The 27,195-nt window shown below is 35.1% G+C and overlaps 2 protein-coding genes across 2 annotated transcripts; one reads left to right on the top strand and one right to left on the bottom strand.

The window, feature by feature from the left end:
• Positions 1-6,315: 6,315 nt before the first annotated feature.
• On the top strand, positions 6,316-10,034 carry LOC136205855 (F-actin-capping protein subunit alpha). Its single transcript, XM_065996682.1, has 10 exons — positions 6,316-6,592; positions 6,697-6,812; positions 6,918-7,007; positions 7,125-7,189; positions 7,324-7,485; positions 7,656-7,734; positions 7,857-7,934; positions 9,175-9,249; positions 9,324-9,359; positions 9,613-10,034. The coding sequence occupies exons 1-10, from the start codon at positions 6,484-6,486 to the stop codon at positions 9,718-9,720; spliced, it is 918 nt and encodes a 305-aa protein (XP_065852754.1). The 5' UTR covers positions 6,316-6,483; the 3' UTR covers positions 9,721-10,034.
• A 566-nt stretch (positions 10,035-10,600) lies between these two features.
• LOC136205854 (pentatricopeptide repeat-containing protein At4g31070, mitochondrial) lies at positions 10,601-13,184 on the bottom strand. Its single transcript, XM_065996681.1, has one exon. The coding sequence runs from the start codon at positions 13,100-13,102 to the stop codon at positions 11,228-11,230; it is 1,875 nt and encodes a 624-aa protein (XP_065852753.1). The 5' UTR covers positions 13,103-13,184; the 3' UTR covers positions 10,601-11,227.
• Positions 13,185-27,195: the final 14,011 nt, after the last annotated feature.

Below are 27,195 nucleotides of genomic sequence, written 5' to 3'. Positions count from 1 at the left end.
CTAGAGAAGAAATTTTGGAGTTGTTTTGTTCTGGCGAGTCGCTGAATTCAGCGAGTCTCCAAAGAAAATTGGCTGAAAATGGAGCCAACGCACCATAAAGGAAAGACAAGAAACGCTCTGTGCAAAACAAATGAAAAAGGTGTGCGTGGAGTTGTAGTGTTTATATGTGGGTGGGATAATATTTTATCCTGAAAAAAGCAAGAAATGGTGGGTCCTTATCTCCACTTTCATTATTTAATTGTTTTGTTTTAAATTTAAGATATATTATGGGTTCTTTCAACTTTTGTGTTGATATCTTTATTGTTGTTTAAACTTGTAATTTTTAATTGATTTTTTATTATAACAGTTTTTAAAATTTAATATTCAGCAGCTCAAATTTTGATTTTCCATCACAACGGTTATATTCTTTGAAAACTTCAAACAATTCAACGGTAATTTTTTTAAAAAATTATATAAATACATACAATTTAACCATAAATAAACCACAATATTTTTCAATCTTCTTTCACTCTTTATATTTATTTTTCAATGGATCCCCATGATGAATATAGTCAATATTTCTCATCCATTGCAAATTCTCAAAACACCGAAAATACAAGCTCACAAAGTCCTCCAATCCGACCTATTCCACGAAATATTCAATATGATCCTCATATGTCATATTCCACGACTCATTCGTTATACTATAATCCAAACAGTTATAGTCAGCCACCGATTGCAGTAGGTAATCTGCCAGGGATGTCAGGATACTTTCCTCGTACCCTGTATCCTCAAGAACCATATACGGTTCCTGAAAATACGAGAAGAGACAGTTTCGGATCGTCGACCATGCCAGACGAATCTCCAAACATCGGTTCCGTTGCGGAGTCTGAAGTTCCAATAGTTTTGGAACCAAATGCAAACAATAAAAAATCAACGAAAATGAAGTGGACAAATGTACGTGATGTACATTTATGCCAGAGTTGGCTGATAATAACCACAGATCCACTTGTGGGCACAGATCAAGCGAAGAGGGATTATTGGAAGAAAATTGTAAGTTGTTGAAACACCTTTCCACATGATTTTGATTTGACAAAATTATTTAAGTAATGATAAAAATATTCTAACACATTAAATTTAAATGCTTTGATTTATTTACACTAATGTGTTTGTTCAATGTTGAGTTTAATTATTTAAAAGACATTAAGATTAAAAAGCCCAAAGGCCCATAAGTGGAAGTCAAGCCCAAGTCAACACATCAAGACCATTCGGCCTAAGATCTCAATACACGGTCGTTTTGGTACCAAGCACAAGCTCAGCATGAAGAAGGATCGAGAAGCCTTCTTTCAATTGTTTCACGAAGAAGCTGCTGAGTTGGACGACAAGAAGTACAAGGACAGCGGCAGACAAGAACCAACTTCCAGACAAAGTATTTCTACTTTGGGTAAAGTTCAGAAGGCACAGGAAGCTGTCTCGTGGACTTTGCCTTAAATGTCGAAACATTCTGTTTAACGGTCGAAAAGTTGCCGAAGATAGAAGATGCAAGAATCTCATTGGCCAACGACGCTGAGCACGCCCAGAGTGACAATGACAGGAAGTCGTTTCCCTCCAACGGTTATTTCGAAATTCGAAATGACTGGTGCCTCAAGTGTCTCTATATAAAGGCCGTCCATTTGCTTCAATCGATGCAGATCTTCAAATAGTTGAAACGTTGACCAAATTCATACTTGAAGTTCTGTGAGAAAAGCAAAGCAAATACCTTACACCAATTTCCAATCTTTGTGTAAAAGTCTAGAGTGATTTCAATTCATCTAAAGTGTCTTAGCAGTTGTTGTTTAGGACAAACACTTTATCATTTCTAGAAGAATATAAAAAGGAGAGGCTGAGTACTCGGTTATAGTACTCAGCGGTAGATATAAAAGTGAGTAGAGGAAAAGAGGAAGGTACTCTTGTATACTCAGCTTTTATTGTAAAAGGTTTCGTGCTCTACTTTTAAAGAGCTCAGTAGAGAATTCAAAAAGCTTGGAACGCGTTCCGGGGACTGAACGTAGGCGGAGAGGCCGAACCAGGATAAGTCTGCTGAGTAATATCCTTCTAACCCTTAAACTCCTTTAATATACATTGCTTGCTTAAAACTGACTAAGTAAAGAACTCACGCTGAGTTAAGTTTGCTAAGAAGCTGAGTTCAGGAATAGACTCTAAGTGCTATTTCCTGACTCAAGTAAAGAAGCAGACTTAGTCACAAGTTGACTAAGCTTGTGTCTTGAAACTACTTAGTGACGATGTGTAAACCTTTTCATAAGAAAAGAAGTCAGCCTTAACGGACAAAATTTTAAATAGTTCCTATCCCCCCCTTGGAACTAACTTGTCACGTTATAAGGGACCAACATAAGTTACTATAATCAGTGGAAGAAGGAAGGTCTTGATGTGAATGACCAAATAGCTTCCTGTCATTGGTACAAAATTAGTAAGGATGTATCTGATTTTCATGGAACATACACTACCATCAGGGAGAGCCACCCAAGCGGTCACGATGAAGCACATGTAATTAGTAGGGGTAATGAGCTATTTACTCAAATATGTAATAAAAAATTTACTTATATGCATTGTTGGAAAATCCTCAAAGGGCAGCCTAAGTGGCATGAGTTTTCAGATAAAAACAAAGCACAAGGTTCTTCAAAAAGAACAAAAAATTCTGCTTCAGGTGCCTACACTTCTTCAGGCTCGGCTCAGGAGGCAAATGAGGGTGGAACACACGAAGCGGTCGAACAACGTCCAATTGGTCAGAAGGCAGCAAAAAATCCGCTAAAGCTAAAAATACTGCCAATATACCTGATGGCTTATATTGGGATGAGTTAAAAGTGGATAGAGGGAAACGACAATCATCTCTTGATATTATTGCTCGTGCAGTTCAACAGCGGGAAGTAAACCGTCTTCAGGAAATTCGTGTACAAGATTTCGCAATCCTCGGTAAAGATACCTCGACTATGGATGATGAAGCTCTAGCAGATCACCGTAAAATGTGCCACTATATTAGGACTAAGTATGAATTTTAATGCATGTTATGTTATGTTTTTATTTTTATTATGTTATGTGTATTTATTTAATGAACTTTAATTTTTAATGAACTTTAATTTTTATTATGTTATGTGTATTTATTTAATGAACTTTAATTTTTAATGAACTTTAATTTTTATTATGTTATGTGTATTTGTTTAATGAACTTTAATTTTTAAGTTTTTTTATAAATAAATAAGTACTTCATTAAAAATACTGAAAATCACATCGAAAATACGAAAATTACAACATTAAAAATACGAAAATTACTTCATTAAAAATACTGAAAATTACATTGAAAATACGAAAATAACAACATTAAAAATACTAAACATACATGGCTTGAAAATACTAAAAATAACATTGAAATTACCAATCCCTCTTATTGATGGGCTCATGGCTTGGCGACAAATTCATAAATTCATAAATTCATAATCGATATCGTCGTCATCATCTTCATAATACTCCATGTTTTCTGAACTAGCATAAACCCCAGCAGACTCCTCTGCAAGACATATCTCTTTATATTCCTTTATTGTTTCTGAATAGTCGTTTGGAAGATTTCGCCAAGGACCATCATTCCAATTTTGACTAATGAGGTAGTTGTTTTTCTGTGCACAAACTTCTTCCAGTTGTCTGGATACGGAACGATCCCATTTTTCACAAACAGATAATGGATAAGCTTCATAAATCTCATGAAATGAATTATATTTTGACAACTTTAGAAAGAATATGGCATGAATTTTCCTTTCCGTCGGACGCAATGCACGGTATTGCCTTATTTTCACCCCTATCAAATTGGTGAACATATCTTTCCATGCATCAATAGGCATAAACTATTTTAGGAATGTCACAACATTCGCAGGAATATTACCTCCGATGAAACCGTTACACCATTCTAGCATGCAAAATTCAAACGGAATATAATGCATATAATATAGGAACCACAACATGTGAAGAGATCGAACTGGAAATTGGCCATCGACCGGAAGCTTAAAACAAAACATATATGGGAATAAAGGATGAAACATGCATGGAGTAACAAAAGTATTTCCATGAAAACAAACAACATCATATTGATAAGATAACATGTGTTCAGTGCAAGCTGGTCGGTCGAGGGTTTCGACAATACTTTGTTCAGGTGGAAACTTAGGGAAATTTTCATCTGTATTAGCATTAGGGTGAGATGAAGCCATTTAGGAATTTTTCAGTTGAACCTTCTCTGAATGTAGAAGTAATTGTTCCGAGTAAGTCATAATTTATAGATGTAGGATAAATTATTACTCATTTCCATGATTTCAATGTTTGCATCATTATTATTTGACTTCAAACTCCCCATAATTATTCGTACGACTTCAAACTCCACATGATTCATAATTTGACTTCAAACTCTCCATAATTCATAATTTGACTTCAAACTCTCCATAATTATTTGTATGAATTCAAACTCCCTATTATTGATAATTTGACTTCAAACTCCCCATTATTGGTAGTTTAACTTCAAACTTTCCTATATAAACATTTAAAATATGTAACAAACACTCATAATCTAAAATATCATCACTATCTCACCAAAATGTCTTCTGATAGTAGTGCAGAATACGAGCTAATGATACAAAGTGCGATTGAAATGATTCAAGAGGATAATGAACTTGATCTTTATTTACTTCAACAAGTACAACAACAAGCCGACCACAATTCTGAACCTCGAAGGAGAAAATATATAAGATGTGATCGAGAAGCTGCTGCAGAACGTATGTATAATGACTACTTTGCTGCTGAACCAGTTTATTCAGCTGAAGTTTTTCGAAGATGGTTCCGGATGAGTCAAAATTTGTTCCAACGTATAGTGGAAGACCTTGGAAATTACACAACATATTTTCAACAAAGGGTCGATGCGGCAAAAAAAAAATGGCTTGTCTCTACTCCAAAAATGTACAGCTGCTATGCGCATACTTGCGTATGGATCTCCGGCTGATGCTTTTGATGAATACATAAAAATTAGTGAGTGCACATCATTAGAATGTGGAAAATTTTTGTCGTGCTATTATCGAGGTGTATGGGCCTGTGTATATGAGGAGGCCTAATGCTGCCGATGTACAACGTTTAATTCAGATGCACGAGGAACACCATGGGTTCCCTGGGATGCTTGGCAGTCTTGACTGCATGCATTGGGCATGGAAGAATTGTCCAGTTGCATGGAATGGGCAATATACCCGAGGAGATTATGGATATCCAACAATCATGTTTGAAGCAGTCGCTTCAGTCGATCTTTGGATTTGGCACACATATTTTGGTGTTGCTGGGTCCAATAACGACCTTAATGTTTTGAGCAGATCCAATTTGTTCCAAGATAATTTAAAAGGAACAGCACCGATGGTTCAGTTTACTGTTAACAACAAGACATATAATATGTGATATTATCTAACTGATGGTATCTATCCCGAATGGACTGCTTTTGTGAAAAGCTTTCTACATGCTAATGACCCGAAACGAATATGTTACAAACAAATGCATGAGAGCGCACAGAAAGATGTTGAACGAGCATTCGGGGTACTTCAATCCCGATTTGCAATAGTACGTGGACCAGCACGTACTTGGCATAAAAAAAACTCCACGACATTATGGATGCTTGTGTAATATTACATAACATGATTGTTGAAAATGAGAGGCACACTTACTCAAGAAACTTTCCAACTCAGGAATTTTCTCAGCCCATAGTTTCTGATGACATTCAACATGGGCCTGTTCCGAATTTCGCTGCTTATCTTGCAAGGGATTTACAAATCCGCGATAGAAACATGCACGGTCAACTAAAATTGGATCTAGTTGAGCACATCTGGGAACGTTTCAGAATCACCGATATTACTACTTGAACGTCGAAATTTTTTACTCTTTCAATCATGTTTTCCTTTTAATTTAATGCATTTACCTTGTTCGTTTTTTTCAAATGTATGTTTCCTTAATGTAATGCACTTTTGTTAATTACTAAAATCGATTAAAATTCGGAGAAAATAAAATTAAAAGTAATGAAAAATAAATATTATATGACGTGTGAGATCGTGATTGTGACTAACTATTAGAGATGATTTTGTTTGGAGTTGTTTTGTTGAGAAGATTGTAAAAATTGGTGAGGTGGAGTGGTTGGAGAACCCTCCAACCACTAGAGTTCTCTTATCCCAATAAAGAACGTTTGTTTGCCCAAAACGGTGACGTACACTGTTCATCCGATTCAACAATTCGACGGTCACGATCACCTAAATTGCCGACCCCGCCTATCCAAACATTTCGACTCGTCCGACCCCAAAACTGACTTTACAGATCACACAACAAAACTCCTCCCTCTCTCTTTGATTCCTTTTCAAATCCATAAACTGTATAGCTGAGAGCTCTCATTTCGTCTTCCATCTATGAATTAGAGCTAGAGAGATAGTGAGACATTGAACAATGGCAGAAGAAGAGGAATACCAGGAGCTTAGCGATAAACAGAAGAAAGAGATCGCCAAATGGTTCTTCCTCAACGCCCCTGCCGGTGAAATTGAATATGTTGCTAAAGGTCTCAGTTTCTATATGCATACTGTGCTGTCAATTCTTGGATCGACTGGTGTTCTCTTGGTGGAATTTATTTATTGATTTTGTCGCCGGCTTCTTTTTATGCAGATTTGAGATCGGTTCTGGATGACGAGTGTGTATATAACGAAGCAGCTCAAGAGACATTCCCTCTCTACAACAAATCTCACATGATTTGCCTTGAACTTCCTGATCGTAGTGGAGAGGTAAAGCCTTTTATTATGTTTGATTTTGATTAGCTTACTTTCCAGTTTTGTATCTGTTGTAATTACGGATCTGTTGATTTGTAAAATTTGAATTGTGAACTGTAGGTGCTGATTACTCCTTATAATGAGGTTAATAAATCCGAGTATCTTGATCCTAGAACTGCTCAGGTTGCTAAAGTTAACCATGTTAAGCAAGTAAGTTTTGCAGCTTCTAGAATTTCTGACCTGCTACATTTCATTCTATGACTTGTCAACTAAATAAATGAATTGCTTGTCCATCTTTTTTTATTTTTATGTGCTAAATTGATTCAGGTTTGTACAGCCGTTAGACCTGCAGCTGATGATGAACTTCCATCGGCTTATATTGAGGACTTTCGGTATGCTTTTTGAACTCTTTTGGTGTTTATTCTGGATTATGATGATATTCTTAGAAAAATGATTGTAATAGCCGACATTTTTCTATAGGTATATTCAGTTTAACTTTGGCTCTCATACTATTTTTCTGTGGCAGTTATTGTCTTGATGCAGAATTACTTAGATATGTTGGCGAAGCTTACCCTAAGGGAGTTTGTTCTGTGTTCTGTGCTAATGGAAAAGATTTGGAGGGACCGGGATCCAATTTTGAGTTGGTTGTGGTGATTTCTGCTGCTAAAATTAGCCCACAGAATTTCTGGTATATATATCTTGTCAAGTTCTTAGTTCTAACTGAATTTTCTGCTTTCTAAATGATATTATTTTTCTGTTGGGATGTATTCATGTTGTGCTGTCACATGCTTTTGTTGTATGGCTAGAAATTTATGTTTGTGCATTGGTAACAATGTTCTATTGCATATCGGATGATAGCAATGGAAGCTGGCGCTCAGTTTGGAATATTGAATTCAAGGATGATGTTCAAGCGCTGGTAATTAAAGGAAAACTAGAGGTACTGTGTTGGTTTTTCACCATGATGCACTGCACTACACTGCGTAGCATTTTGATTTTTAATGTAGCTTATGCCAATATGCTATTGGTTTTATGACTTTATCCTTTGATACTACTTCTCAGGTGAATGCCCATTATTTCGAAGAGGGGAATGTGCAGTTGGATGCAAAGCATGACTGCAAAGATGAGACTATATTTCAGGTTGTCGCAGCACTGAGATTATTTATCCTGTTCTCTTTTTCTTTTTTTCTTCCTTTGGAGTATTTCATATTTGTCCAGGATAGTTGTGGAATAGGTACTTTTATGAGAAAAGGTATATTAGACTATTACTAGCACTGTTATTAGAATCTTACGATTCACGACTCGATCGATTCAGCATATTTCGAGCCAGGTATATAGGGTGAATCTAAATTATCACAGAATCTTACAATTCGAATGGTACGATTCAAGTCGATTCAGCTCTATTTCGAGCCGGATCTACAGGCGAATCTAAATTATCACATAATCTTACAATTCGAATGGTACAATTCAAGTCGATTCAGCTCTATTTCGAGCCGGATCTACAGGCGAATCTAAATTATCACAGATTCAAGATTGTTATTAGGAAAACTGTAACTCTAATTCAGGAAGGAGATAAATTAGTGGAAAAAGAACCAATAAGAAATAAGATTATTATAATTAATTAACAAATCAAAACATATTAACATGATTTTCCAATTTCAGTATGCAAGTTCCGTCCCATCCCATTTAGAAAATGTCTTTACTTTGTCGTGGTGCAACAACATTTGATCAGAACTAAGTTATCTTCGTTATCGTTCATCAAAAACTTCAACAACAGAAACTACTAAACTAATATTTGATAATATTTTAAGTTCAATATGGTAAATATTTTAATTTTTTATAATATCATAAATTTGAACCGAATCTTAAGATTCGACTCACGAATGACGATTCAGAAAATGAGGATTTCTATTCACGAGTCGAATATCGATTTGACAACTATGATTAGGATTTACAAATATTAAGCTGTTGTTGGAGCTTCATGGTTTCTGTTCCTAATGGTGAAAGTTCATAATATGGGCCAACTTAGTGCATGCAGTTTGATTATCTATTTATGGTTTTGACGCCCAGCTACACTTGTTGCTCCAGGTTTCTATTGTAAATCTTTTTGGATAAGTTCAAAGCTTGGTCTTAGATTTTCTATCCTTTCAGTCCATTCTTATTGTAAGTTTGGTTTATCGGGTTCCGATAAATCACCAATGAAGCATCAACGCTGAAATGCTTTTCTTTGCTTTTCAGTCACCCATCCCAATTTGTACCAAAAATTGTACTTGTATTTATTGATGTGCCTCTACCAATTTTGAATTTCAGATGGTCAACTTTTTTGGTGAAGGGAACACAGTACTGAAAAGTTAATTGATTGTTTTATATTTCCTTTCAGACAGCTGATGATTCTGCAGTTTCCATAATCAATATAATTCGGCAACATGAAGCAGAATACCTCGCATCGCTTGAGGTACTCAGCATATCTTTTTACGATTAGATATTTCTGTTTTGGGGCTTCTTGTGCTTACAATTTTTATTTTACAGGCTTCCTATTCAAATCTGCCAGATACAACTTTCAAGGTTGGTTTTTTCCGAATCACTCTGCTGATGAGGAAAATTTTGATAGATGTTACTGGATTTTTGCATAAAGATATACGAATTCTGGTTTTATTCTTTATTTTGCTTATCTACATTTAAATATTTTTCGAATTCTTCTAAAATATAATCACTTAACGAGATGGAATTTATAGCAGCAGAAATAAATGATTTGTCTCTATATTTTCTTCATTCCTATTTTAATCGTGTGACTGTAAGTGGTTCCTAAATGATGCAGGATCTTCGAAGAAAACTTCCGGTTACTAGAACGCTATTCCCATGGCACAACACTTTACAATTTAGCCTGACAAGGGATATCCAAAAGGAACTTGGAATTGGAAAATGAGTTATACAATTTACAGATGAGATCCCGAATATCAGTTTGTATGCATCTTTGAGAAGCAAGCTTGGAATTCGAAAGTGAGCAATTTCATGCCAGAAGCATTCACAGCATTGGCCGGAATACGAAATAGGAGGTGAGACCTTTGACATGCTTGTCCATTTGTGTATTACTTTTCTCTTCTCTTTGATCATAAGCAATGCCATTTTTATGCGCTTATTGTTACCTTCAATCATAGTTCTTTTCAATTTTGGCTTGAAGTCTTGTATTGTGTATAGTGTTGTACTTTTGTTGCCAATTATATCATCCCTTTCTTATCATGTGGAAAACTGCAATGTTTGAAATATCTTGAATGTCGAAGAGTTTTTTTTTTCATTATTTAATTGACTGTATATACAGGTAATGAAAGGGAGTAACAAAATCTCTTATAGCTGTAAAACATGAAATAAATAAGGGACAAGGATAAATTTTGCATTGGGGAAGTTCAATTATGCTCTTATTGTAAGAAATAGCTGTTTTCCCCAATTTTACCATTTTAAAGGTTTCCATTGCTAAATTTTTTTGGTATTTACTAAAAGAAGGTAAAATTAAGCAAAATAGCATAAGGACAAAATGGTGCTATTTTGTACTATGAGTATAAAATTGGAAGCATTTCTCCAATAATTGTATGGAAGTTTACTATTATCCCAATAAATAAAAGGAAAAGGTATACGATGAATACTTTTTGCACATTTTTAAACCACATTTCATTTCGAAAATACATTAAACCATTTTTTCTTGAACTTTTCCTTAAATAACATTTTTTTCAACTTCTCCCTTAATGATAACTTCTGTTTCTATTTGTTTGTTTTTTAAGAAAAAGAGATGTTATTAAAGATTTGCTCTTAAAGCATTACGGAAAAAGGGGTGGGATTTCCCAATCTCCATGATCAAACACAGAAGCAGTTGCTCTAGCTAGCATATGAGCAAACTGACTCGTTGAATGCCTAACAAAATTGGTACAATTTTCTAAATTCTTAAGGATGGGTGTACAATCACAACAATGACATCAAGCATATAACTAGAAATGAAATCATGGGACAAAGCATGAACTAAAACTTGAGAGTTCGATTCTAGCAAGACATGACTAGCCTTTTTTTTTTTCCAACCAACTCAATGCCTCCTTGCATGATAAAGCCTCCACTAGCAACGATTCAAGAGGGTAGGAGAGCATCTTGTTTCGAGCAACCATAAAAGAGGTAGGCAAACATCCTGCTTCGAGCAACCAAAAAGATATATTGAGAGAGTTTCTTGAAAACTGAAGCATCGAAATTATGACCAGCTGATAGCTCCTTGTGCGACTTGGGGACTAGATTTATTACACGGCAACAGGCAACAGATGTATTAGACCGATTTCTAATTACAAGAAGAGTACCTTTATGAAGCTGCTAATTCTTAATTTTCTTAACAAAGGATAGAGTTACCAAGGTATATTTTGTGTCACTATTGAGTTACCAAGGCATGAATACTAATATCATGCTGAAATTCTGCTAAATCCGTTGCATTTATTTAGGCCTTGTGCCCTCATAAGTCTTCTCACCTCTTCTACACCACACCAATTACCAGATTCAGCATAAATCATACCCAGCAATGTATAATTCGCAGCATTCCCCGGTTCCGATTTTATGATATTTTGTACTAATATTTCTGCAATTTCTAAATGTCCATGAATTTTACAAGCTGAAACCAAAGAGCTCCAGATTTTTGTACTAGGTTTCATAGGCATTGTTCGCAGAATATCGAACGCATCATTAATTTTCCCCGACTTTCCAAGAAGATCAATTTGACAAGCATAATGCTCAACATTTAGTCGGATTTTACCTTCTTTCCTGATATTATTGAAGATTTCTTGTCCCTCACTAACAAGGCCCGAATGGTTGCAAGCTGATAAAACCGCGAGGATTGTAATTGCGTCGCCTTCCACCCCTCTAGCTCGCATCTCATGATAAAGACACAAAGCTTCTTCACCGTAACCATGTAAGCCATAACCGGCAATCAATGTGCTCCACGATATAGAATCTCTAGTATGCATTTCTTTGAAAATTTGATGCGAAGCCGCGAGACAACCACATTTTGAATACATACTAATAAGTGCATTCCCAATCGAAATATCCATGTCATCGTCAATTCCACATTTCACAATGTAGCCATGAGTTCCAGTTCCATGCTCAAGTGAAACTAAATTTGTGCAAGCATTTATCACTGCCAATAATGTGATAAAATTTGGTTTGATTCCTTCTGCTCTCATCTGATTAAAAAGCTTCAGAGCTTCAATAGTATCCCCGGATCGAGAACAAATTCTGATAATTGAACTATAAATCACAACATCTTTAACTTTTGATCTCAGAAAAATAAGCTTAGCAGACTTCAATCCGTCCCCAAAACTGCAGTAAAAGTGAATAAGAGAAGATGAAAAATGATGATCCGAATCAAACCCGTGACGAAAGGCATATCCATGAATTTCTTTCCCATGCTTAAAATAACCCAACTCAGCAATAGCAGGTAATGTTGTAATCATTGTGACTCGATTAGGTCTAACACCATCAATTTGCATTGCCAGAAAATAATCAATGGCCATACCATATTCTAAATTAGCAGAGCAACCAGCAATCACAGCAGTCCATGAAACCTCATTTTTTACTTCCATTTGATCAAACACTTTCAAAGCCATGGACGATTCACCACACTTGAAATACCAATCAATTAAAGAACTTAATACAAAAACATCCTCCTCAATCCTCTCATCAACAATAACAAGACCATGAATTACTCTTCCTAATCCTCTATTCATGAACCCTAAACGTTCAATTACAGATATAACACCAGCAATCAACTCAGCTTTAGGCACAAAACCACATGTATACGTTTCCTTAAACAATTCAAATGCTTTTGAGAAATATCCATTTTGTATACAGCAATTTACAATAGAATTCCATGAGATCGTATCTCTCAGAGGCATTGTGTCGAACACTTTAAGTGCAAGCTCATAATCAGAAAATTTCGAATACAAAGAAATGAAGGAATTAGAGACGACAGGATCATAATCCAAACCCGATTTAATGGAATTGCTATGAATTTGCAGAGCCAAGTTGCGGAAGTGCAAGGAAGAGCAAAGTTTGACTAGTGTAGGAAGAATGAAGGCGTTATGATGGAGAGGAGTCGTAGAGTGGAGTTGATATTTATAGAAAGTAAGTGCTTGAGTGTATTGTCCTTTTGAGACCATATCTTTGAATTTGGCATGGATGATTAAGAGTGATTCTGCCGGAGCTACAGTTGATATGAAGCGTCGGATTTGGGTGATTCTGCCGGAGCTACACATTTTGCGTTTGGTCATTATATTTTCATTCATGCACTAATTCCAGAAAAAAAAAAAGAAAAAAGGCGGAATCTTGCCAAGTTTTAACCAGTAATATAATATGAAGCTTTTCAAGGGTTTAAAAAAAAAAAAAAAAAAAAATATTCCATTGCAGAGAATCGAACCGGGTCTCCTGGGTGAAAGCCAGATATCCTAACCGCTGGACGACAATGGAAGTTATTGTTTAATTTCCACTAACTAAATATATTTTGTTATGTTAAATAATGACAATCTCTTTTATTCTTTTCGTATGGAATCAATTACATTTTGAAAGTGTAAAATTACATTTATGGTCATTCAGCATTACTTTTACTTAGGGATGGTAACGGGTAGGGTATCCACGGGTAATGTCATTCCCAAACCCTTACCTTTTTATTTTTTAATTATCCGTACCCGTCCCATTACCCTAACGGGTATACTTTTTGCATCTCATACCCTTCTCATTTAATCCGTGGGTACCCGCGGATACCCTTACCCGTTAAGAATCAATAAATAAATAAAAATATTACAAATTTAACAAACTATAAATTTAATAAATCATCAATCTAAAAATTAAATAAATTAAACCTTATTAAGAATAAAGTAGCTAAGTGGTATCACTCAATTGTTGAAAAATAAATGGTTGGGGTTTAAATTTCATGTCTTACATCTAAAAAACAATGATATTTATTAATATAAAATTTTTTTTATGACGGGTACACTAGGGGGTATTCTCATACCCGTCTCATACCCTTTTATACAGGGTACGGGTAGTTCCATTAGGGTCGGGTAGTGCCGGGTACCCGTGGGTACACTACCCGCTGTCATCCCTACTTTTACTACCATAATAACTCTTTAACATTAAAACCGAACGTAAAAATCCTTAATTTTTTACCCTTTTATTAATATAAAAAGGATTTATTTTTCATAAAAAAATATATAAAAATGATTTATAAATTTAGGGTTATAACTGAGTAGTCTGGCTATAGAGAGGGAGTCTCTTACTTTTTATTCTAAGGGAAGTGTCGCGCCCGTGCCCGCGGTTCGCGAACTTTATATATCTTCGATATGGCTCCCGCTCTACTGGTTTTCAACGGTGCTGGATAGTCCCTCTAGGGAGACTATTCAAGGGGTTTTTGAGTCGCCACCAATCAGTTTGACGGTCTGATTGGACACCGATTTGATTCCGAATTGACCCATTCGGGTAAGCTCGGATAAGGTAATGGTCTGCGATGACTCTAAGCTCGGTTTCCGGTTACGTGTAGGGAAGAGACGTAATCTCACCCTACCCCGCCCGATAAATCGGTACTGTTGTACTTCCAAATGCTTGCTCTATGTGCTTGTGTCTATGATCGCCTTGAAATGTTGTTAATTGTATCAATTCAAGCCTTTGACGATACTTGTAAGGTTGTGGTCATACGACCGTAATAGAATCGTTATCCAACGATCAAAATTGATAGAGGAACCCGTAAATTATTTTTATTTGTTGGTTAAATATAGTTTAAAATATTAACACATTTTTTAAAGATATTAATTATTTATTGTTTATCTATTTGGACCACTATTCAATGATCGAGGTAATCCAATCGTTTTATAATTTCTATTCAGAAATTAAAACTTGATTAATGAAATTTGAGAATTAGTCGAAGTAAATGAAATTTAAGTAAAATGGAACTAGTTCCTCAGATCTTTTTCTCGAGCTAATTAATTGCATTTAAATCAAAGAAAACCAATTGAACTAAGTTAAAAGGAATTTACTAATTAGAATTAGGTAATTAAAATAGATGAGTTGAAACTTGACTCAAATTAATAAAAAACCCAATCTCATTTTAATAAAGCCCACTTCTAATTTCAAGATTAATATCAGCCATCTGATTAAGTTTGATCAGATGACTATTATTAGCCCTACCATTAATTTAGGATATAAATTAAACCTTTCTCCATAACTTAAATTAGTAAACCCTAGCCTCCACTGTACACCTTCTTCTTCTGCTCTCGTTTTCAGAAACATAGCAGCCATGACCGGCCACCATATTACCACAGCCGGCGTCGTTTCATGTCGTGGATCTCCGTCAGTCTTCGTCCATTCACCTGTCACGGGTAACCGTCTTATGTTTTCAGCCTGCCTCAGCTTCCGCCAGCCTTCTCTCCTCTCAAATCTGCTTCCGTGAAAAGAAAAGAGCAGTAGCCATCCGGCTGGCCACCGCCTCATCCGACTTCGGCCGCATCAGTCGTCCGTCGCTTGTCGGTCTGCATCTTCTACCTCCGTTCGTCCTGCCGCACCTCCAAGGGCTGTGGTAAACAGCAAAACGACTCATAACAGTGTGGGACTGGGGTGATTTGAGATCGGAACCACCAGTCCTGTTTCCAGTTCGTCTTCTCCGATGACTCAAGTGAGTTCAGTTTCGTTTTTCTTACCCCGATCCTTCTTACGGTCCACTTTTTGTTGGGTAAGAGGATGTAATTTTTTGCTTTCCAATATTCTAACAATTTCTCCCTGTTACCAGATCTGAAGCTTGAAGAGATTTATTTTCCAGAATCGCTTTCCTTCCTCCGTTACCGGATCCTGGTGGCTGCATTGGTAAAGCCTCTTTAAAGAACACAAAGGGGAGACTAAATGCTATGTTAAATTGAGTTAATTATTTCTGGTTAGATTAGGTTAATTATTTTTGTTTTCTTTTGGTTTTCTAATCATCTGATAATGATTTTTATTTTCTGAAACTTGTAATAGTAAAACAAAATATAGTGGAAAGCTTATTCTATGTAAATCGTGAGAGGTCGAGTAAGGTTCCGAGTGATATTTGAATGAAATCAGATTGAATCTTTTTTAAGGGTAAATAAAAAAATAATTTACAAATGAACTAACTTTAAACTTTAATTAATTTTTTTGCAAAATGTAAATCTGCTTGATTTATTTAGAGGATTAGGACAAATATAAATAATTAGAATAAATATAAATGGTTAGCTTATAGTAATGTTAGTCTAGTATAAATAGGAAAAAATATAAAGTTATCAGAATGATAAATGGTTAGTAGAGGATAAATATAAACACATATACGAAGAATAAAATACAAGTTCTAATTAATATATCAAGCTAGTAATATTAGTAAGTGGTTAGTGTGCATTTAATAAATAATATGTAAGTAAAAGAGCTGAAAACTAATAGAATTTTATTTAAAATTTATAAAATCAGATCATTTCAAAAGCAAAATAGATGTTTTTAATCACTGTTTTTATAAACTAGGAATAAAAACCCTTAGCTCAAAGCTTTGGAGATCAAATGGAGAAAGAATTGATTTATATTGAATTTTGGTGAATACAAGATTTTCACTCCTTGGATACTCTTAAACTTGAAACTATTACATGAATTTCTTTCTGATTTTGTTTTTTTTGCCTAAAAACACAATTGTTGAATTTGGCCTCCAATCCACTTTCCAAATTGACCCCACCCCCCTCATGAATGAGCAAAAGAAGCTCTTTTTATAGCTAGATTCCAGTATGGGCTGTAACTTTTTCAGCATGACTTATTTTATTTCTTGTGTCTTGAAAATGAGATTTCTGCATGTGATTTTGTCTTTAGTCTTGAGAAGAGGTCCTGTTTTTTTTCTGTCTTGAAAGTAGGTTTCTCTCTTGGATAGAGAACCATAATGCTGCCATTTCTTGAATTTGTCCTTCAAATTTGAATTTTGGATTTTTTGCTTTAGGACTATTTCCAGGATTTGAAGCTTTGGGTTGTTGAGGGGATGGATTTAATCTCATGTTCATCTACAAAAGACCAATAATGTAAATTGATTAGTTTTGTAAAATGCAAATTGTATTTCTTAATAAAAGCATCCTATTTTGTTTTTGTTTTATTATTTTTTATAATTTGTTTTCTGAATATTAATTCATTCATCATAAATTAGTTCTAAGAATATTGTTCTAAATATGATCTTATGTAAAAAAAATTATCTTTAATAGATAATCTTTTAACAAAAAAAACATATGTAAAACTATATCTATTTTTTTTAACATTAATTATAAAATGAATGAATTAAGTTCATGACATTAACTTAATTATTAAATAAAAATTGAGTTTAACTAATAATTTGAAATATAACCATTTCAAAATTATATTCACAAATAACACATTACATTTCACATATAATTTATATCAAGATGGAAGATACTTTTGTTCCAAAGAATTATATCTTGAATTGGATTTGGTCATTGTATTGAGATATAACAAATTGGTGTACAAAAGCCTCATTTCTCGAATAACCATATCCAAGAATGAAATGCTTTATTTCTGATATAATATATAAATTTGTTCAAATTTCAAATATTGTCAGTTAAAGCATAATAATGTCCCGGACAAAAATGGGTATCTACAGCTGCCCCCCTTTGTATATCTCCATTGAAAATGGAGTATACAAAGTACAAATAGATAACCATTTTTGCACTTTATTGAGCGAAAAAGTAAAAACTTAAAAACTATGAAAGGTTTAGTAAAACTCCCTGAATGTTCGGATCAATCTGTGTTGATCTGACTTGAGTCGTGTTGATTTGATTTTGGTTTGTGAGTGTTTAGAGCGGCTCCCCGCAACCGATATGTGAGTGTTTATAGCGGCTCCCCGCAACCGAATGTGAGTGTTTAGAGCGGCTCCCCATAACCGATATGGAGTATTTAGAGCGGCTCCCCGCAACTTGTGTGTGAGTGTTTAGAGCGACTCCCCGCAACCGATATGGAGTGTTTAGAGCGGCTCCCTGCAACTTGTGTATGAGTGTTTAGAGCGGCTCCCCGCAACTTGTGTGTGAGTATTTAGAGCGGCTCCCCGCAACTTATGTATGAGTGTTTAGAGCGGCCCCCCGCAACTTGTGTGTGAGTATTTAGAGCGGCTCCCCGCAACTTGTGTGTGAGTATTTAGAGCGGCACCCCGCAACCGATATGGAGTATTTAGAGCGGCTCCCCGCAACTTGTGTGTGAGTATTTAGAGCGGCTCTCCGCAATTTGTGTGTGAGTATTTAGAGCAGCTCCCCGCAACTTGTGTATGAGTGTTTATAGCGGCTCCCCGCAACTTGTGTGTGAGTATTTAGAGCGGCTCCCCGCAACTTGTGTATGAGTGTTTAGAGCGGCTCCCCGCAACCGATATGGAGTATTTAGAGCGGCTCCCCGCAACTTGTGTATGGGTATTTAGAGCGGCTCCCCGCAACTTGTGTGTGAGTATTTAGAGCGGCTCCCCGCAACTTGTGTGTGAGTATTTAGAGCGGCTCCCCGTAACTTGTGTATGAGTGTTTAGAGCGGCTCCCCGTAACTTGTGTGTGAGTGTTTAGAGCGGCTCCCTGCAACTGATATGGAGTATTTAGAGCGGCTCCCCGCAACTTGTGTATGGGTATTTAGAGCGGCTCCCCGCAACTTGTGTATGAGTGTTTAGAGCGGCTTCCCGCAACTTGTGTGTGAGTATTTAGAGCGGCTCCCTGCAACTTGTGTATGAGTGTTTAGAGCGGCTCCCCGCAACTTTGAATGAGCTTTTATAGCGGCTCCCCGCGACTGGAATGAGCTTTTATAGCGGCTCCCCACGACTTTGAATGAGCTTTTATAGCGGCTCCCCGCGACTGAATGAGCTTTTATAGCGGCTCCCCGCGACTTGAATGAACTGATGTGGTGGACTTTTTAGTCCACGGTGATGTTATTTGAAGTCATTATTTTATGTGATTGATGATGTGATTACGGAGATTCTCTATCCATTATTTACATTTGCTTTTAATTTTTATTTTTTTTTAAATTTGGTTGGTACGATAATGTTGATCGCTCGCCAGGCTTTTATTGCTTTCCTCCAAAATAACTTGGTGGCTATGCAGGACAAAATGTATTCGCACACATGGAAGATGCATGTAATGATTTATGAATGCATGCTTTTAATGATGCGTAAATGTGAGATGTCTTGCTACTCTACTTTCAGTGAGAACTTTCGCAAATGAACTTTTGGGAAAATTAGAGCTTTCAATGCAAAAAGGATATCATGATTTTTTTCATTTTTTTAAGGATTGTTTAAAAACCTTTATTGAAAACACCATAAAAGATGTTATGTATTTTTTGAGAATATCTTTCTTGTCTGTTTGGCTCATTCAAAATGCATAATCCAAGAGAGATCATCGCTACTCCTTGGGGATCTTGACTTCATCTGGTTAAAGGCCTCGATTGCTTCCGATTTTCTTTGATTTATTCTTGAGTTTGTTCCTCTGACTTCTTGTTGTCTTCGAGGATGATCTGAATCTCCATGCTCTTGAAGATTATGGTTCTTTATAATATGTGTATTGAACCATTTTATCTTTTGTTCGTATCATGGGAAGGTATCCTGCCCCCGATGCTCTTTGTTTCAATTTCAGCACTATTGGTACCTCTGTTTGATGGAGCTAGTGCCAAGGAAAACTTTTGGTTGCCCCCTAGCAAGATTGATGAAGAATGATTTGAAGTGGTGCATCAATGTCCTGTTTCTGTGAGGGAATGTGATTCCAGAAAAGTTAACCATTCATTTCACATATTTTTCAGGATCATGACTCTTTAACAAATGCATAAAACCATTTCAAAGCAAGGTTTATGAGGAAAAGATGAATGTTGGTATGAATTGTGTCTTTTATTTTTTATTTTTCATTTTTTGGAATAATGGTTTAGATAATGAACCCATCAAAAAGTTCAAATGATCAAAGAATAGTCCATTGCTCCACGTGTCTCGACATGGTATTCTTCTGAATCTCGCCTTTATTGGTGACATCGTCTCGATTGCCCCACTCACATTTTGTCTTGTTGATGAACTCACTGGCTTGTATTGCTGGCATTTCTGTGATTGCCCCCAGTTTCGCTTTTTCTGTAATTGTCAACTCCTATCAGTTCAAACTTGAACGAGTTTATGTTGACGTTACGGAGATCAATCTTGTTGCCCCCAATGCTTCTCATGTTTTGCTTCTGGAGTGCTCTTGTTGAAGTCTTTGCACAAATTCTTGAAGTTTTTTTTTTTTTTTTTTTTTACACTCATTTTTTCAATTTTTGCTCTTATTTGAATAACGAGATGAGCTCCTTTTGATCATCTGATGAGAAGACGTTTCTTGTGGCACATCCACATGTATGCTTGAATCATAGCTTTGTATTTTAAGTAGATTATCGAGATCAAGTCAAATTTGAAATGCAAATTGTCATATGCATAATTTTCTTAGTCCTCTCTGCTAACATAGACTAACATCATGATGAAAGATCAAAAGGTCTTTTCAGGTTTTCAAGGGTTGAAGGTAATAATGATGGAAAAGGTTTAGAAGAATCAGGTAAACCAATTGATTTTGAGAATTCCTTGTTTGTCAAAAGGAAACTACTATTTTTGATGATTTTTTTAAATCGGCTTTCAATGTCACACGTTTAATCTTTTATCGCTTGACTTTTTCTTTTGCCTAGATTTCCTTTTGAGAATGTCAATCTAGCAGGCTCTTTTTTCCTTTTTATTTGCCCTAACTTTTGCCTAGTTCACCCTTTCGGTTTTTGAACCTAACGGGCTTTTTTTTTTAAGATTTCAGCGACTTTGTTCATATGTTATAGTGTCTTCAAATGTTCTTTAGACAAATTGAAAGAACAGTGACGCTTTATTGAATTTTGACCATTCTTCAATCAATTGGTTTCCTTTTTGGAAAACGGGGAAATTGGCGATATGAAAAAAAATGTTTATGGCTCAAAGGGGTGAACAAAGGAGTATATTGAAAAAGGTAGGTTAAAGGCTGAATGTACGATCCAAAGAAGGCCTTAATCATTTCCTTAATCATGAGCAGTCTGATATTTCGCTTCGAGGAATAATCAAATGATTTTAAATTTTGACTTAATCAATACAATTTTCCTAGAAAATGACAAATTGATTGCAAGACATCTATCATGTGGTCTTCATTGATAAGATCAAACTTCTATTTCTTTTTCTTTTCTCTTTTTTTTTTTCTTTTTTTCACTTTTTTTTTTTGTTTTTTTTTCAAACCTCAACTCAAACATCTCTCAAGTGCGTGAAGGTCAATGGAAATTCTACCTTGATCATTATCACTTTTCAAAATGGTTTCATTACCTATTGGTGAACGATGTGTTTGAGAGTGAATGAAAGGAAGAAATGTAGTATGGGGTATGAATAAAATGAAAATGATAACATGCATTTTATTAAAGAATTATGATCCTGATGATATTTGAAGTGAATGTCCGCATTCTGTAAATCTTGGGGAAAATTTAAGAGTGTTCCATAATACATCCCCTGTTCGACCAAAGTTTAAGTCTTTTGAATGGTATTCGTTTCTGGCGCTAGGGTTGTACTCTTTAGAGCAAGGTGATTGTAGAGGTTCAGAATGTTCTGGTAATTCCGAAGCAATTTGTTGAATAATTTTGCGTGAGGCATCAAAGTAACCCGACTTTCTTTTTTCCCTTTTTTTATGATTCATGATCTTTATTTATTGTTTTTTTTTCTTTTTTTTGTTGGATTATTTATTGAACAAGCCAAACAGACGATTTTTTTAAATGCGTTTTTTTCATTTTTATTTTTTTAAAAAAGACAATGCAAATGCATGAGATGTTGAAAGCCTTTTTTGTTTAAAGAGTTCTTATAATTTTGCTCTCGTTAAAACAAAGAATGAAATATAACACACGAAATGCATGTTGTGTGAAACTAGGTCACATTTGACCATGTCATGTATGAAAATGTTACGGTTATGAAAAAAACATTATAAAAGCTTATGCGTGATAATGAATGACACAAACTGACATGTGAAAAGGAGACTGCACAACTACAGTGATGTACGGACTCAAAGCAATCATTATAATGTTGAATGATTGTACCTACGATATGAACGATTGACAGGGGGTGTTCACATATGCATGACGACATAAATCACGATATATGATGTCATGTAGCCTAGATGTACATTGACATAATGATATGAAATGTGACAAGAATGTACAACACGGAAAAGGGTATGAAATGAGGAGACGTATCTTGTGTAATGGAGTGCGCCAGAACACATCATGTTGTGAGATGTATGATAAAAACATATATTAGACACACGTGTACTGACGACATGATACAACGTATGTAATGATGTGATGTGATGCTATCAAAATATAATCTCATTATGCAAGAAATGCTTCTTTAGACATTCTTCGTACACAGTATCGGAATAAAATATAAATATAAATTTCGATAATTATCTCTTTCTTCAAGCATATTCATCGTATTATATTATCCCCTTGATGAGTTAATCAATCTATTTTGATACTTATTTTGTCAATCAACTTTTCATTGTTGTTTTTTATTCAAGATTTCCATTATGCTTGAAGAAGATGCCATTAGAAAGTATCGAATATCCATATTTATATATTTATTCGATAATGGGTAGAAGAGAGAAAACAAAGCATAAGAAATCATATTCCATTTTAAAGCTTTTTATTTTTATTTTTTTTAGTAGCGAATAAATGATAAAATCTCCCCATTTAAATTATGATTATAACAACTGAATTATCCTTAAAAGGTCCATTCCATTTCTCAAAATATCTTTGGACAAAAGATGAATCATTTTGGCATCTGAAAAGTGATTTATTTCATGCTTAAGACAATGTTTTCAATCAAATAGGTACTATTTAACATCCTAGACATTTTAGGGATAAGACCGTTATTATTTTCATAATCTTTCATGGGAAAATCAGGTTATGGTAGACGTCGACACAAGTATATATAATTAGGTGTAATCATACATAGACATGTAAATCAAATCACACCAAGCAATTTTTATATTATGATGTAAATCCTATAGGGTTAACCTGCACAAAAGGGCTAGCTTCTATTGGGTAGCTCTTGGATCTATTTCTAAAGGTACAAAAGTCGTGGTTCGGGTCACAAATCCTTAACCCCATCATTGCTGAGTAGGGAAGTCCAATTTGAGTTGAGTCGTTTCAGGACCCCAACCTCGGTGTTCCCGAGAGGACAGTCCGTACTTTGCCTCGTCCTAGATCCTAGAAAAGGGTAAGATCATATACATGACCTTTGAGTGCAAGTGTGATAGTGTGGCTTTAATGATATGCCAATAAAATAACATTTATCAAAGCAATAACATATACAATAGTGAACACATAGTATAAGCATATAAAAATACGTACACAGCCAGGAAAACCTAGTCCCCAGTAGAGTCGCCAGCTGACGCGCCCGTGCCCGCGGTTCGCGAACTTTATATATCTTCGATATGGCTCCCGCTCTACTAGTTTTCAACGGTGCTGGATAGTCCCTCTAGGGAGACTATTCAAGGGGTTTTTGAGTCGCCACCAATCAGTTTGACGGTCTGATTGGACACCGATTTGATTCCGAATTGACCCATTCGGGTAAGCTCGGATAAGGTAATGGTCTGCGATGACTCTAAGCTCGGTTTCCGGTTACGTGTAGGGAAGAGACGTAATCTCACCCTACCCCGCCCGATAAATCGGTACTGTTGTACTTCCAAATGCTTGCTCTATGTGCTTGTGTCTATGATCGCCTTGAAATGTTGTTAATTGTATCAATTCAAGCCTTTGACGATACTCGTAAGGTTGTGGTCATACGACCGTAATAGAATCGTTATCCAACGATCAAAATTGATAGAGGAACCCGTAAATTATTTTTATTTGTTGGTTAAATATAGTTTAAAATATTAACACATTTTTTAAAGATATTAATTATTTATTGTTTATCTATTTGGACCACTATTCAATGATCGAGGTAATCCAATTGTTTTATAATTTCTATTCAGAAATTAAAACTTGATTAATGAAATTTGAGAATTAGTCGAAGTAAATGAAATTTAAGTAAAATGGAACTAGTTCCTCAGATCTTTTTCTCGAGCTAATTAATTGCATTTAAATCAAAGAAAACCAATTGAACTAAGTTAAAAGGAATTTACTAATTAGAATTAGGTAATTAAAATAGATGGGTTGAAACTTGACTCAAATTAATAAGAAACCCAATCTCATTTTAATGAAAAGCCCACTTCTAATTTCAAGATTAATATCAGCCATCTGATTAAGTTTGATCAGATGACTATTATTAGCCCTACCATTAATTTAGGATATAAATTAAACCTTTCTCCATAACTTAAGTTAGTAAACCCTAGCCTCCACTGTACACCTTCTTCTTCTGCTCTCGTTTTCAGAAACATAGCAGCCATGACTGGCCACCATATTACCACAGCCGGCGTCGTTTCATGCCGTGGACCTCCGTCAGTCTTCGTCCATTCACCTGTCACGAGTAACCGTCTTATGTTTTCAGCCTACCTCAGCTTCCGCCAGACTTCTCTCCTCTCAAATCTGCTTCTGTGAAAAGAAAAGAGCAGTAGCCATCCGGCTGGCCACCGCCTCATCCGACTTCGGCCGCATCAGTCATCCGTCGCTTGTCGGTCTGCATCTTCTACCTCCGTTCGTCCTGCCGCACCTCCAAGGGTTGTGGTAAACAGCAAAACGACTCAGAACAGTGTGGGACTGGGGTGATTTGAGATCGGAACCACTAGTCCTGTTTCCAGTTCGTCTTCTCCGATGACTCAAGTGAGTACAGTTTCGTTTTTCTTACCCCGATCCTTCTTACGGTCCACTTTTTGTTGGGTAAGAGGATGTAATTTTTTGCTTTCCAATATTCTAACAATTTCTCCCTATTACCAGATCTGAAGCTTGAAGAGATTTATTTTCCAGAATCGCTTTCCTTCCTCCGTTACCGGATCCTGGTGGCTGCATTGGTAAAGCCTCTTTGAAGAACACAAAGGGGAGACTAAATGCTATGTTAAATTGAGTTAATTATTTCTGATTAGATTGGGTTAATTATTTTTGTTTTCTTTTGGTTTTCTAATCATCTGATAATGATTTTTATTTTCTGAAACTTGTAATAGTAAAACAAAATATAGTGGAAAGCTTATTCTATGTAAATCGTGAGAGGTCGAGTAAGGTTCCGAGTGATATTTGAATGAAATCAGATTGAATATTTTTTAAGGGTAAATAAAAAAATATTTTACAAATGAACTAACTTTAAACTTTAATTAATTTTTTTGCAAAATGTAAATCTGCTTGATTTATTTAGAGGATTAGGACAAATATAAATAATTAGAATAAATATAAATGGTTAGCTTATAGTAATGTTAGTCTAGTATAAATAGGAAAAAATATAAAGTTATCAGAATGATAAATGGTTAGTAGAGGATAAAAATAAACACATATACGAAGAATAAAATACAAGTTCTAATTAATATATCAAGCTAGTAACATTAGTAAGTGGTTAGTGTGCATTTAATAAATAATATGTAAGTAAAAGAGCTGAAAACTAATAGATTTTTATTTAAAATTTATAAAATCAGATCATTTCAAAAGCAAAATAGATGCTTTTAATCACTGTTTTTATAAACTAGGAATAAAAACCCTTAGCTCAAAGCTTTGGAGATAAAATGGAGAAAGAATTGATTTACATTGAATTTTGGTGAATACAAGATTTTCACTCATTGGATACTCTTAAACTTGAAACTATTACATGAATTTCTTTTTGATTTTTTTTTTACCTAAAAACACAATTGTTGAATTTGTCCTCCAATCCACTTTCCAAATTGGCTCCACCCCCCTCATGAATGAGCAAAAGAAGCTCTTTTTATAGCTAGATTCCAGTATGGGCTGTAACTTTTTCAGCATGACTTATTTTGTTTCTTGTGTCTTGAAAATGAGATTTCTGCATGTGATTTTATCTTTAGTCTTGAGAAGAGGTCCTGTTTTTTTTTCTGTCTTGGAAGTAGGTTTCTCTATTGGATAGAGAACCATAATGTTGCCATTTCTTGAATTTGTCCTTCAAATTTGAATTTTGGATTTTTTGCTTTAGGACTATTTCCAGGATTTGAAGCTTTGAGTTGTTGAGGGGATGGATTTAATCTCATGTTCATCTACAAAAGACCAATAATGTAAATTGATTAGTTTTGTAAAATGCAAATTGTATTTCTTAATAAAAGCATCCTATTTTGTTTTTGTTTTGTTATTTTTTATAATTTATTTTCTGAATATTAATTCATTCATCATAAATTAGTTCTAAGAATATTGTTCTAAATATGATCTCATGTAAAAAAATTTATCTTTAATAGATAATCTTTTAACAAAAAAACATATGTAAAACTATATCTATTTTTTTTTAACATTAATTATAAAATGAATGAATTAAGTTCATGACATTAACTTAATTATTAAATAAAAATTGAGTTTAACTAATAATTTGAAATATAACCATTTAAAAATTATATTCACAAATAACACATTACATTTCACATATAATTTATATCAAGATGGAAGATACTTTTGTTCCAAGGAATTATATCTTGAATTGGATTTGGTCATTGTATTGAGATATAACAAATTGGTGTACAAAAGCCTCATTTCTCGAATAACCATATGCAAGAATGAAATGCTTTATTTCTGATATAATATATAAATTTGTTCAAATTTCAAATATTGTCAGTTAAAGCATAATAATGTCCCGGACAAAAATGGGTATCTACAGGAAGAATAGAATTAATCTAATTAACAAACAGTATTAGACTTGTTTTAATTAATTTGTCTAATTAAATTAAAATACTAACACCCCTTTCTCTCTCTTCCCCCACCGTTAACACCGAATTCACGGCTCTCTCTCTCTTTTCTTCCAATTCACGACTTCTTTCCCACCATTAACACCGATTCACAGCTCTCCCCTTTCTCTCTCTTCCCCACCGTTGATCACTGATTCACGGCTCTCTCTCTTTTCTTCCAATTCTCGACTTCTTCCCCACCATTAATCACCGATGCACATCGGCTGCATGTTCTCCTCTTAATCTAATCCTGCGAATTGGTTGTTCTCCTCTTAATCTAATCCCTAATTGCTGCGAATTGGGGAAATTGCAAAAGAGAAAGAGAATCGGCTAGCCACTCTGCCGACCAATAAGTCTCCAACGCCAGCGCTGCTCCTTCTGCCACCGGTAAGTCTCCAGCCGAATTGGTTTTTTTTTGCTGTTGGTGTTGGTAACATTTGCTTAAAAGCTTAATTGAATTGCTTAAAAGCATAAAAGCTTAATTGAATTGAAAGCATAAAAGCTTA

The sequence above is a fragment of the Euphorbia lathyris genome, chromosome 9, assembly GCF_963576675.1.
Source record: "Euphorbia lathyris chromosome 9, ddEupLath1.1, whole genome shotgun sequence".
Taxonomy (NCBI): domain Eukaryota; kingdom Viridiplantae; phylum Streptophyta; class Magnoliopsida; order Malpighiales; family Euphorbiaceae; genus Euphorbia; species Euphorbia lathyris.
The sequence above is the reverse complement of the archived record's forward strand: the minus strand, read 5'-3'. Positions and strand labels throughout refer to the sequence as shown.

Excerpts from the sequence above, each read along its gene's own strand:
- LOC136205855 (XM_065996682.1), top strand. The coding sequence starts at position 6,484 with ATGGCAGAAGAAGAGGAATACCAGGAGCTTAGCGATAAACAGAAGAAA. Across the intron at positions 7,008-7,124 it reads AAGTTAACCATGTTAAGCAA|GTTTGTACAGCCGTTAGACC; the intron begins GTAAGTTTTGCA and ends AAATTGATTCAG. Across the intron at positions 9,250-9,323 it reads AATACCTCGCATCGCTTGAG|GCTTCCTATTCAAATCTGCC; the intron begins GTACTCAGCATA and ends TTTATTTTACAG.
- LOC136205854 (XM_065996681.1), bottom strand. The coding sequence starts at position 13,102 with ATGAATGAAAATATAATGACCAAACGCAAAATGTGTAGCTCCGGCAGA.